Source organism: Trichomycterus rosablanca, chromosome 19, assembly GCF_030014385.1.
Source record: "Trichomycterus rosablanca isolate fTriRos1 chromosome 19, fTriRos1.hap1, whole genome shotgun sequence".
In the NCBI taxonomy this organism is placed as follows: domain Eukaryota; kingdom Metazoa; phylum Chordata; class Actinopteri; order Siluriformes; family Trichomycteridae; genus Trichomycterus; species Trichomycterus rosablanca.
The window spans coordinates 26,570,592-26,584,425 of NC_086006.1; the positions used below are offsets into that span (position 1 = coordinate 26,570,592).

The 13,834-nt window shown below is 43.6% G+C and overlaps 1 protein-coding gene across 2 annotated transcripts in view; it reads right to left on the minus strand.

The window, feature by feature from the left end:
* znhit6 (zinc finger HIT-type containing 6) overlaps positions 1 to 9,910 on the minus strand; it is a 28,334-nt gene extending 18,424 nt beyond the window's left edge. The window contains exons 1-7 of one of the 2 annotated variants that reach the window (XM_063015188.1): positions 9,837 to 9,910; positions 9,468 to 9,552; positions 8,384 to 8,449; positions 7,732 to 7,838; positions 6,883 to 6,971; positions 6,687 to 6,790; positions 5,429 to 5,488 (exon numbers count right to left, since the gene is read on the minus strand). In XM_063015188.1, the coding sequence (XP_062871258.1) occupies positions 5,429 to 5,488; positions 6,687 to 6,790; positions 6,883 to 6,971; positions 7,732 to 7,838; positions 8,384 to 8,449; positions 9,468 to 9,552; positions 9,837 to 9,876 (551 nt within the window). In that variant the 5' untranslated portion in view covers positions 9,877 to 9,910. The remainder of the gene's footprint in view (positions 1 to 5,428; positions 5,489 to 6,686; positions 6,791 to 6,882; positions 6,972 to 7,731; positions 7,839 to 8,383; positions 8,450 to 9,467; positions 9,553 to 9,836) is intronic. The other variant, XM_063015189.1, reaches the window with a different exon arrangement.
* Between the last annotated feature and the right edge of the window lie 3,924 nt (positions 9,911 to 13,834).

Below are 13,834 nucleotides of genomic sequence, written 5' to 3' on the forward strand. Positions count from 1 at the left end.
CCGAACATCTGAGTCTCTCGCCGTCTTTAAAAAATGATTAAAAACCTTCATCACCTCTTTACTAAACACTTAAGCTGACTTGTACTTACTTACTAACACTCACTAATACTAATTCATTTGTTGCAAAAAACAAACAAACAACAACAACAAAAAAACCCACTTTTTTATATAACACAGATTTATATTCTTGGACTGTCGTCTATTTAAACTAGAGTAAGGTAATGTTCACTATGGAAGCTCTTCTGTAAGTCGCTCTGAACCACCTCTGCCCCACCCGTCGAGTTCCCTCTCTCACACACTACATCTGTGTCCGTTCGATGCCCAGCCAGGCTGATAGCACAGCTGAGAATTCAACTTGAGAGCTCGAGCATTAGCCCCCTACATAAAAGACGTTTAATATTTTAGGGCTCTGGGCAGGCCACTAGAGTTCTTCTACATCAAATTAGACAAAATACAAACTATGGCATAGCACTGGTCATTAGAAGGGCTGTCCACATACTTCTGACAGGGAGGTGTAGGGGGGGGAGCAGTCAGGGTTGGATTGTTGGACGGACGGTGAACAGGTAGGGAATTCCTGATGTGTGGAGGTAATGTGCAGCATTCCTCAAACATTTCTGAGTGTGTTCAGGCTTGGCTACGATTCGCTCCAGGCTAGAGCTGAGTGTGTGTGTGTGTGTGTGTGTGTGTGTGTGTGTGTGTGTGTGTGTGTTATCAGTTTCTGACCTGCGCCGAATGGAAACTATTTTTTTTTTTTACCTCAGATGGAAAAAGAGGTTCGGCTGAAAGATGCCGCCGGGCGTGTGTAGGTAAGATGAGGACGCAAAATCCTTCCATCGCTCAAATATTTTCAACTGAGGATCAATCAAACACTCAACGACAGTAACGGCAGGAGTGGAGAGAGGTAATGAGAAGACATAGCAGTAATAATAATAAAAAAAAATACACCACAGGGTGCAAATTTAGACTTTTTCTAACAAGCATGAATTATTTGTTATTATTATTAAGGCTGTTTAGATAATTTTGACTCCTGGTGACCGTATGAAAAGTGTTTCTGTTTGGGCTTAATGGATCGTTCATCTTATTGGATCCATTTATCTTGTAGCTGGCCGTCCTCTTCCTCTTTCACCTTCCAAATCTTCCAAGCATAAATGTCTCGTCTTGGAAGAACCAATCAGCTGATTCTTCTTACAGTGTGTCAAAGTACGATACGTATAACACTCACTCACTTTCTTAACCGCTTATCCAATCAGGGTTGGGGGTGCTGGAGCCTATCCCAGCTTTTCAATGGACGCAAGGCACACAGTAACACTCTCACATCACAGGGCAGACACACACCCATTCACCTATAGGACAATTTAGTGTCTCCAATGAACCTGACTGCAAGTCTTTGGACTGTGGGAGGAAACCAAAGCTCCCAGAGGAAACCCACACAGACACGGGGAGAACATGCAAACTCCACACAGAAAGGACCCAGACCGCTCCACCTGGGGATTGCTGTGAGGCGACAGTGCTACCCACCGAGCCACCGTACCACCCTGCTCATATTCTAAACACTACAGGACGAGTTTTACAGTCTATTTCGTTCACGTCCTCCAAGGGCGCCAATATCTGTGGAAGCGACTATTGATTTAAGTTTCAGTTTTAATATCAGGATTTTATTTCTAGATTTCTGGGCGAATCATGTTTAAGGGAGCTAAAAACCAGTGGAGGTAAATTACACTAACCCACGACCACCGAGACTCGGGGTTTGAACCACCAGCTGTTGAATCAGCCAGTCGGGCGAATAGATACAGAAATCATTGGCTGTGTCGGGTTGTGTGTGGGTGTGTTTGGGGGACGGGGGGCTTGACCGAAGCCCCATGACGGATTGGTGTCCAGTCCGGGGGGGTCTTAGTGTATCGTGCACAGTGATTCCGATTAAACCGGATTCAGAGTGACCATGAATAAATAAACTAATAATTAAAACGTGTGTAATCATGTGTGTTTTCTTATTAGTGTGATTACAGTTTGTTTTCTTCTTATTATTATTATTATTCCACTCGTTTTATGTCCGGCTTTTGGATACGTACACCCGTTCACCCGCCACGCCCATTTTTATACCCATTTTTTGCCCCATTCGCTTACATTCACTTCTGCTCAAACGATAGCTTGGACACACACGGAGTCACCTGTCTGAGCAAAAGTATTCACACAAGGTATTCGGACGCCACCCACTGCTGATCTGCAATCACACTCGCACTCACATTTTCCTCAAAAAATGCACCTCTTTAGTTGAAACTGAAAGGCTCCCAGCTAATTCCTGATTTAATTTACTTTTGGAAGCAATATTTATTACGTCCGTTAAAAAAAAACACTTTATGATGTCGGGTAAACATGATGCCATTCAAATTTCTAGTTTTATTAGAAGCATTTTTTTCCGAGGTTACATTAATAAGAACCGTATTTTAGAACAGGAAACGTCTATAAAAGGAAATGGGAACGTTAACGCTCCGGTTCCAGCACAGACTCGTCCGTGAACGAAGCATCTGGCAAAGCTCAGAAAAATGTCAATAAAAATAACATTCAAATAAATGTGAGTGACTCAGATCTGATCACACGCCTGATCTCACGGCAGCGTTTCAATATCAACATCACCAACACAAGTACTTACAGATCACGGAGGGACGACGGATCATCAGTTTCTACAGTCATTCATTCATTCACTCAGTGTCTGTTTTACCACCGTTTATCCTGGTCAGGGTCGCAGTGGGTACAATCTACTGAGCGAAAGGAAGGAACAGGTGGACAGGTGACCACTCCATCACAGGGCAAACACACACACACGTTCACACCTAGAGCAATTTTGTATCTCCAGTTAACCTGACTGCATGTGTTTCGACTGTAGGAGGAAACCGGAGCACCCAGAGGAAATCCACAGAGACAGACACAGGGAGAACATGCAAACTCCTCACAGAAAGGACCTATTTAAAAATCTATTTAAAAACTGGGCCCTTCAGGTGGCGCAGTAGTAAAACACGCTAGCACACCAGAGCTGGGATTTCGAATACATCGTATCGAATCTCAGCTCTGCCATCCAGATAGGGAGCTCATAACTGATGCAATTACGACTTCTGCTGGCTGATTGATGGCGTCTACACAGAGAGAGGAATAATGCTGATCAGGGTGTGGCTCTCTGTGCACAAAGCTGATCCACATATGAACACGTCTCGTGCAGGTGAAAAGATGTAGTCGGAGGGGGCGTCAGTTCGCTCTCCTCAATCGGGACGGGGGTCAGCACCGGTAGAGAGGAAACGTAACGCAACTGGGTAAAAAAAAGGAACAAAAAGGGAGAAAATGCATTAAAAAAAATTTGACTAGATTTTTAGGAGGAAGACAGTGTTCAGACTTTTTGCCCCCAGTGTATCTTCAGGGTGGCCAGTTCTTTCATTTTTATTTCTAAACCCCGGACCAGAGCTCCACAAAAATCATTAACCAAAAAAAAGAAGAAGAAAGAAGCAGCAAAAGTACAAAAACATCTCGATCTGTTAAAAATCTCTGGATAATTTCTCTCCCCCGACAGCACCACGCGGGGACCAGGACTTCCTCCAGACCGCAACTGACCCTGAAACGACCACGACTGAGACGTGTGGGTGTTTGTTCAGGACATAAGGACACGGCGATCCAGTCTGACTGAAGAACAACGTCACCTTGTGTGCTGTTTAACAGAACGTTCGTTCGTCCACTCGATGTTCTGTCAGATCCAGAGGAGGGTCACTTTAATCTCATAAACGCAAATCTACCACCGTCCTCAAGTGCACTACGTAGGGTATTCCACCATTTTAAGTGAGATTCCAATCAAAAGGAGGGAGTAGGGAGCGACGCTTCATCACTACGGCGGAAGCTGGCTGGAACATTTACTCATTGCGTGCCTTGTGGGTTAAGACGGCCGGAGCGTTATTATTATTAGAGAGCAGAAAATGACACGATCAGAATGATGTCGGGTCGGATCATATATATATATATATATATATATATATTTTTTTTTTTTAATATAATTGTCACATGTAACTAATGTGAACACATGCTGCTGACTTTTGTTGTGTAAGTCATTTCTTGCGAGTCACGAGTCGAGTCCGAGTCATTTCAAACGAGTCCGAGTCGAGTCTGAAGTCGCCGTGTGTGCGACTTACGTGCGGACTCGAGTCCACATCTCTGAATTATAGACTAGTGTCCTACGTCCTTGAGTGATTTTGCCTGGGTGTTCTCGGGTGCTGCAGTTGGCTAATAAGCTAGACACTTTACGCTCTTGGGTTTGAATATTACTGGTGCTATCAACCTCGACCGGGCGTCTAACAGGCACAATTGATCGTCAGCAAGGTTTCTCCTTTTTATCACAGCAGAAAAGCAACATCTACTGTCTGTGCAGAGTACAGTTGTACACAAATCCCAGATTTACAGCAGTTTTTAAATTAGCTTCATCTTCTCGACAGCACTTGGACACGTTTTATGAACGCAGACCGAGATTCCCGAGCAGTTACTAAAGATGAGCAAACCCAGACGGAGCGCCGGCGAGAGTCTGTATGGGAAACGTGTGCAGTCCATGCGCCGCTCACATCTGCTTCTTATTTTATGTACTCGGTACATCGTGGACCTGCTTCCTGCCCGCTGTGAGCTTCCCTGCACATCTATCTCCATCCGACCTCTCGTTCGCTGCACTCGCTCTCCCGCCGGGCGCCAAATTCCAGCTTAACTACGGATCCGCTACTGAAAGGCGCTTTAGCGGCGGGTCTGTAAATAATTTTCAGCTGAGCACCAGAAGTGATGAGAGTTTTATATGCAGCGGAGCACACGCCGGTCCGGGGAGAACCGCTCAGGACGAGGGTATTTAGAGAGGAATCTGTGGAAAATGATGAACAGAACGACAGTCCTGAACGTTTTTAGGGAACGATTGTGGTTATGGCTGCACTTTTAAATGAGTAATGTTGGTTTTCTTTAATCTGAGCCACGACTGCGCCGCACATCCAGGAACATGCCGCGCGCAGCCTCGTGACTAACACTACTGTGCAGGCCTATGATCGATCTACACTGATATCTCACACGGCCTTCCCCAAAGTGTTACCAAGGTTGGAAGAACATAATTTTTTATATTTTTGACTTTTACTAAAGGACAGGTGTGGCTTAAACACTCGAATGAAATAATTAGGAAGCGTCCACATACTTTTTTTGCACAATCGAGCAAATGTGCAAGGCGCTAATTTAACCCCGGTAACGAGGACAAACAGGTCAGTGTAAACACGCTGGTCTGGTACATGGTAGGACTGGAACTTGTCCAGTGTTCCCAGTCTGAATTACACGCACTAATAACCCTCGTCCCTCTGAATGGGCTGAACAACACAAGCGCGGTTCAGGACATGAAGTTCAGCCTGGAAAAGGAGTGAGTTGTACATCCCTGGTGTGGCTCCAGATGTTTCTCGTGCTGCTGTGCATCTGACGGCTCAAATTATTCAGTCTGAAAGCACAAACACACACACACACACACAAACACACACACACACACACACACACAAGATCTGACCCAATCCATTTATCCTAAAAGGGTTCGGCGGGGTGGAGGTCAGGGCCTCTAAACATCCCGAATTATTTCCATTCTACAGCTTTTAAAAGAATATCCAGATCATAGTGCTGACCAGGGTTCCTGTGTGAGCACTGTATCATAAGTCCTTGGTCTAAATCAGCTCTAGAGTTCTCAGTGCGCCAAGCAAGAGCGCCACCAAGTGGTTGATCCATGAACATGTTCTCACCATCAGTTATAAGTGAGTGTTGGCCTCGTCTCAGCCGTGTTTACATCATATCCATAGATTTGGAATAGGATGTCTAACAAGCTCATGGTCAGATGTCCATATACTTCTGACTATATAATGTATGCACACTAAATGGCCAAAAGTAATTGGACACCTGACCATGAGCTTGTTGGATGTCCCATTTCAAAAACGAATGCTATTCAAATTAAATGAGCTTAGTGTGATCTTTCCAGCTAGAACAACAGCCACACTTTCGAGAAGCCTTCTCACAAGCCTTCCAAGTATGCCTGTGGGAATTTGTGCCTATTTAGCATCTAAATTAAGCATTTGTGTGGCTATTGGTCAGGAAAGCCTCAGTTGATGTTCCGGTTTATTCCAGAGCTGTCCAGTGTGACTGAGGTCAGGACTCTGTTTCTTTACAGGGGCTCAGGAATGGAACAGGAATGGGCCTTCCCTAAACTATTGCTGCAAAGTTTTAAGCATACTTCCTTGATATAGCGCTTTTCCGAGGGGTCTGCGATCGGTCTGTGGCTCTCCCTGGCCAGTCCGGCTGGTTGGTCCAAGCTGGTCCATGTAATTGTCGTGGCTGACTACATGAATTTAAAGATTAGAAGGGGCGTCCTAATACTTTTGACCATATAGGTTCTGTTTGAAAACCTTGTGCTCTCTCTACATAGACACATTTTACATCATCATACACTCCCGAGAAGAGGACATGTCTAAATGCTCCTACTGAGGCGCCTTAATTCTGAGTGATAATCCGACTGAATAACGAGGGAATAATCTGCCCTATGAGCTCCATGTCTTATTAGAATCCTCTCTACTGAGGCAGCTGATCAAGTAGGCAGTAGGCAGCAAGGCAGCTCACTAGGTTTTCAGACACACCCGTAGTGACGAAAGACTCACGATTCCTTGTAGATGGACGAGTTCTCTCTGCGCCGGCTGAAGGATTTGGGCAGGATCTTCAGGTTGACTTTAGCTGCACGAGCTTTTCTCTTCAGCAGCATCACCTGCACAAAAGAACAGAAGGATGAGCACATCATGACCGGTCTTTATTATTTATAATGACAGAGCTGGACAGACGTGGACAGGAGGGTCTTACAGAGAAACCGTGGCGGGACCGGGTACGCAGGAGTCCGTCTCTGTTGGGCCCGTCAGCCGTGCGACCCACCTCCTCCAAAAACCTGTAATCTGAGGAGGACACCATCAGCAACGTCACACCGTCATCCTGAACATCAGTTTAGATCTAACATGCTCCTGTCAGTCCTGAACAGACTGAGTCTCTGCTGCACTTTGGTCAAATATACACTATATGTGCAAAAGTATTGGGGTTATAATTATACGCTTCCAGCAGTGTAGGGAAGGACCTTTCCTGTTCCAGCATAAATGATTCACAAGATTCATCAGTTCACAAGTTTAATATCAAACAGTCATGGACAATTTTGTATCGCCAATTAGCCTGACTTGCACGTCTTTGGACTGTGGGAGGAAACCCACACGGACACGAGGAGAACATGCAAACTTCACACAGAAAGGACCCGGACCGCCCCACCTGGGAATCAAACCCATGACCTTCTTGCTGTGAGGCGATAGTGCTACCCACGGAGACTAGCATCAGCAACGAGGAACCCTGTTTCAGCCTTCGTCCTTCCCCCTACATACACACGGCCAATCACGTGTCTGTGCAGGTGCCTGGACGGCTGATAGCAGAGCTGAGATTCAACTCAGGAGCTCCAGATGATGGACACTGATGGGCGAGAGTGTTTTACTGCTCCACCACCTGAGCACCAAGATTCTTGTTCCCATTTTTTTCAGTAAATGGGGTTTGTAAATACTTACAGAACAAGCAGTCAGGGGTCTGAATACTTTTGAGGTTCTGTAGGAAGTCCTGGTATAATAACACCCATCAAACTTGTGTGTGTGTGTAGAAAACAAAGTTGTGATGAGTTACCACTGAGCAGGTCGATTTCACCAAACTGAGACAGAGGGACGAAGGCGGTACGATCCCGAACTCCACTGCACCCCGAGCGGAGCTTGTGCTGCTTCACACAGGAGAGACTACAGAACAACAACAAGGACTGAATTAATGTGAGGCCTAGTGAACACAAAACCATGAACACACTTATCCAAACACTGATTTTTTGGGGGCGTCTTGGGGACGTGCCTATAACAGCCATGTGTGTTCTCAGTCACTTGATTCAAGCTATAATTACACTTCTATATTTTGAATTCAAGTTTTTCAGCCACAACAGTTGCTAAAAGGTGCAATAAATTAATTATATAAAGAAAATAATATGCTTCCAACTTTGCATCAACAGATTGTGGTCTGTAGATCTCTTCTGATCTAGCGGAGAGCAGTCAGCGAGTGAAAATCAGGGCAAAAATCGTGTAGTGTAAACTAGGCATTACTTGACCAGCCAGGTCGATAGCACCACTGTGATACAAACATGAGCACTAGAGCTCTCTGTGGTGTCAGGCTGGTGTATTATACACTTGCGCCACCTGAACAGACCAGTGCAACCTAAAACAGAAGTAAGTTTTATCAGGGAACCATGTTTTCTTTACTAATCTCTCTGAGCCCACATGTGTGAATGTTTTCTGACCTGCAGGAACACTTGAGACAGTTGGGACAGCGGTACTTGGCCTCCTCCTTTTCACAAACGTCACAACTGTGAAGCAGAAAAACAACAGAGTCTGAATTAATGAGTCACAAGTGATACAAAACAGCCATCACATGTAGGAAACGTACCTGAGAGCATTTCAGGGTTCTAAATAATAGCTGGACACCTGACCATGAGCTTGTTGGACATTCTAATTCAAAACCACAGACACACATACAGTTGCCTTCGCTCTCATTTATTTGCATTTAACACATTTTTTGGAGTAAGTCTGTAGGAATCTGTGTCATTTTAAAGGTGCTCCAAGAAGCGTCAGGACTCTGGGCAGGCCACTTTAGTTCCTCCACACCAAACCATGTCTACCAAGGAAGGCAGCATAGCAGTCAAGGACTGGACTAGTAATCAAAAGGGTGCTGGTTCAAGCCCGTCCTTAACTGGTTGTATTATATTCGGTCACAATTTTAAATAATCAAGCCTAATGCACACTTAACTGTACCAGAAAACAAGTGGGGAAAAACACTAACACATTCTATTTAACCATGTATAAAATCACGTTTGACAGTAGCAGAAAACAAGTGAGGAAAAGACTAACAAATTCTATATAATCAAGTATAAATCACATTTCACTTTACCTGAATACAGGTGGGGAAAACACTAACAAATTCTATATATTCAAACATAACACACATTTAACTGTACCAGAAAATAGGTGGGAAAACACTAACAAATTCTATATTATGATATACGTATAACACATTTGACTTTACCTGAATACAGGTGCGCAAAACACTAACAAATCCTATAATCAAATATAATCACACATCTATTTAACTAGAAAACAGGTGGGGGAAACACTAACGTATTCTTCATAATCAAGTTAACAGCACATTTAGCTGCAACCGAATACAGGTGGGTTGACACTAACCAATTCTACGTATTCAAATGTAATCACACATTTAGCGTTATCCGAAAACGGGTGTGAAAAACACGCTCCGCCTAATATCCACGTGTTTATGCTTTACCGGAAATCGGGTGGGGAAAACAGTAACATAAACACACTGGCTGTTACCATGTCGTTGAAATTTTGCGCTTCGTTCCTCGACGTTCCGATTCAGACCGCTCACTGTTGTTGTCGGGATGATCCTCTGGAGAAGCTGTAACGTCCATGACAGAAGGTTTAACAACAAAAACACTCCGTTATTCCACCATGTACTGTCGCACATGGGCGGCTGCCGTATTTCTGCTCAAAGAGACACTTTACGACAGTCAAAACCCTCTAGCGGCGATCACAAACATGTACAGTCAGTACCAGACTATCTGCCGTAGGTTACTTAGAAAGAAGTGAAATCAAGTTCCACCACTAATTATACAAACACTGGTTTCGAGCTCCTGAATAAGACACACTTAGAATGACCTGAATAGCTAAAGAATCTCTCACATAGGACTCTTTGTGATGGTTGGCTGTACAGATGGGTCATGTTCTCCCCGTGTCCGTTTCCTACGGGTGCTCCGGTTTCCTCCCACAGTCCAAAGACGTGCAAGTGAGGTGAATTGGAGATACTAAATTGTCCATGACTGTGTTCGATATAACCTTGTGAACTGATGAATCTTGGGTAATGAGTGACTACCGCTCCTGTCATGAATGTAACCAAAGTGTAAAACATGGAGTTCAAAATTCTGCTGCTTGGATTCTAACTCCTACAAAGAAATCTGATCACATCATCTCTGTCCTAGAGCTTCATTGGCTGCCCATTAATAAGCGTATTCAATATAAAATTTTGCTTCTCACTTTTAAAGCACTTTATGGTTTAGGTCCTGTTTATTTGATGGACCTTCTCAGGTTCCACGCTCCAGATGCTGGTCTTCTGGTTGTTCCCAGGTTCAGGCCGAGTACCATGGGCGGTCGATCTTTTAGTGTTGCTGCCCCTTCGCTCTGGAACTCCCTTCCTCTTCACGTTCCTCTTCCTCTCTCTTTGAATTTAAAGCTCTTCTAAAGACTCACCTTTTTCTCAGCATTTTATCACTTCATCTTCTGCTCTTCTGTGTGATTGTTTATTTTGAATGTAAAGTGACCTTGGGTTTTGTGAAAGGTGCTATAAGTGTAACTTATTATTATTGTTGCGATTTGTAGATCCTATTTAAACTTCCTGGCCTTTTTATTAAAAACACATGCCCTGTTAAGTGTTGGTTGTAGGTGGACACTTACGAGACATTTTACAGTGTGTTCACCTTTGTGTCTTTTATCAGCGGACACTTTCTGATCACAGAAAAACATACTACGACTTTAAAGCCTTTAGTCCAAGATTAAAAAAAAACACTGATCAGTCTACAGTTCATGTTTCAGTAGTTGACTGGATTGGAGAATTTATTGGTACGATTGTGGGTTCTTACAGCAGTGTATCTGGAGAAGAACAAGGACCAGAGCTGTGGACCTCTTCTTATATTACACATTGGGTGTTAGACTTTGGAACCACTATTCTGTGCTAAGCGTGGTTTCTTATCTGTCTACAGCTTTACGACAGTTTAATGACACCTAAATGACAGTTAGTTGCACCTCAAGCAGCTACATAAGAATTTAACTACTAATGGGGGTGTGTATTTAATGCACAAGCAGCAAGATACTAATATTCAGGTGATATCAAATATAATATCTCATTTCATAACATGCTAGTTTTAAAGCTTCACTAGATTGGTGTTTTTCACATGGACCTTTTAAAATCATTACAAACCTTTTATTGAATGATCCTACTTTTGGCTGCTTCTATTAGGTGATACCAGTGATAACTATGCTACTGTTGGGCAAAAGAGGAGAAGGAGAAGTGAGGGGAATAAAGGTGAAGGTGTATGGATGTGGTGAGGGAGGATATAAAGGTGATTGGGGTGACAGAGGAGGATGTCACAGCTACAACAACAGTAATAATCAGAAACACACTGAGATTAAAACCAGTTTATTTAATAGTCCGACATTTCTAATATGTAAATGTTGTTGTACAGGGTGGATAGTAGAGTCGTTGTGCTGTGATATCATTTAAAACTGTGAATTGTGGGATATTGTGATCTGGCTCGTTTCAGCTGCCAGCGCGTGACGGTACGTCAGCGAACACTGAACCACGTACAGGATGTGTGTACATACATATACGTTATATAAATAACCACGTGGACTACATGCTAGATCGGCCAGACGGATCTCTGACACAGAAATCATTAATATAATTTACTGGAGTACATCAAAAAAGATAACATAAATAAACCAACATTATAATGTCAAAATATACACAGGCCAAAAAAAGTGACTGATTAACTAGCCGTGTCGAACGCAGCACCACAGAGAAGCCGTCGTGCCCTTACAGACAAATCCAGCGCCCTTCATGCTGGCTACGTCTACCGGACGTCCTATCACGCCCATCTTTGAAAGGAACAGACCTTTCTGTAAGGGAAGCCCTCGTTTATAAAACACAACTCATCCACACAATACATATTTATATAAATTATAAATGTAAAGACCGGTTTCAGAGAAAAGTCCGTCCCTGGAACAGGAAGGACCTGGATGTAGCCTGGACATACGAGAGCCAGGCACGAGCGTCCATCTTCAAAGGCGACGCGGGTAGGAGGTAGAGTGCCGTCGGGCGAGACGGACGGATCCAGTTCGGTTCGGTTTGTACGAGTACAATAAAGCATTTCTCGCTAGGTAAAGCTCCGAGCACAAGCTATTGCACTTTAGGCACCAGGTTTAACGTAGTGCTTCTGATTTCTGCTCGTTTCATACTGCACCGCTGGTTTCCTGCTCTAACACGTCCAGTCATTAAAATATTCTCATGAGGGGGAAATGCTGATCAGAATGTGTCCAAATGCTCGTGTTTGAGGAAAGAAATCTGTACAAAATCACTAATTTAGGTCAAAACAACCACGACTCAACATCGACTCAATATTTCACTAATTAGAAGAAGTATCACAATACTTTTTTGTTCATATAGTATATACTCACAGGCAAGCGTCTGGCGGCAGTTGTAGCCTAAAGGTTAAGGTACCAGACTAGTAATCAAAAGGTCGCTGGTTCAAGGCCCACCACTGCCAGGCTGGCACTGTTGGACCCTTTGAGTAAGGCCCTTAACCCTCAAAAGCTTAGACACTAATCTATCACAGCACTTTAAGTCGCTTTGGATAAAAGCATCTGCTAAATGCTGAAAATAAGATGAATGCTGCAGCCAGAGGGCGCTGTAGCACCTGCATGTTTTTTTTTACTGTGTTTTGAGTGTGTTTTTCTCCAGTCTGTCATGACAAAGCAGTGTAATTAAAAGAAGGGACAGTTTTAGGAGGAATAATGATGTTTTCAGAGCAGAAAACACAACGTGTGCAGTGCATGATGAGCAGAAATCCACGTTATTAATCACACGCATTCGCAAGACAAAGTTTGTGAACCCTTTGGAGTTTCCTTTGGTTTTTTAATATTTAAACATCCCAAACACCCTCCTCCAGAACGGAACGTCGGGCTGAGGAACAGTTCGGGCATCATAATAACGGGTTAAATGATAAAAAAATGATTGTCATTCATTTTCACACTACGCCGTAAACTATAAGTTATTAAAAAACCCTACAAAAATTGTGATAGTCATAACGGTTGTCATGGTTACATTTCAACATACATCAATAAGCCAAAACATTAGGACCACTCCCCAAAATGTGCATGGTGACAGTGAGGGATCTATCAAATGTTGATCTGATTGTGGTTCCTCAGAGCTCACATGTTAAATGCAGCAGATCTGATCAGCATAAAGACCTGAGTGACTTTAATAAGGACCAAATAGTTAGGGCCAGACTACTGGATTAAAGCATCCCCAAAACAGTAAGGAGCAAGCACCCACAGAGAGTGGTCTGTGAAAGGACAGATCAACAGAAGATCTACTGTGGCTCAAAGTGCAGATCATTTGAATCCTGAACACTTCTGTGTATGGTGCTGCGAAGTTGCAGGCCAGTCAAAATGCCCATGTTTACTCTTGTCCATCATAGAGTTAGACTGGTCAATCAAATCCCGTTTTCATCTTTCAGTTGAGAAGGAGATGCACCTGGATGGAACCAGACTGTCCTGTGGAACTGTCCTGGTACCAAAATCACAGTAGTCCTAATGTTTTGGCTCATTAGTAAGGTATTCCACAGTTTAAAAACTGTGATGCCTTTTTGTTGGATCTACATTAGCGGCATCAGGAAATTTAAACAAATATAATGCACATACACCTTGTTTCTACACTCACTGTCCATTTTATCAGCTCCACTTACCATATAGAAGCACTTTGTAGTTCTACAATTACTGACTGTAGTCCATCTGTTTCTCTGCATGCTTTGTTAGCCCCCTTTCATGCTGTTCTTCAATGGTCAGGACCCCCACAGGACCACCACAGAGCAGGTATTATTTAGGTGGTGGATGATTCTCAGCACTGC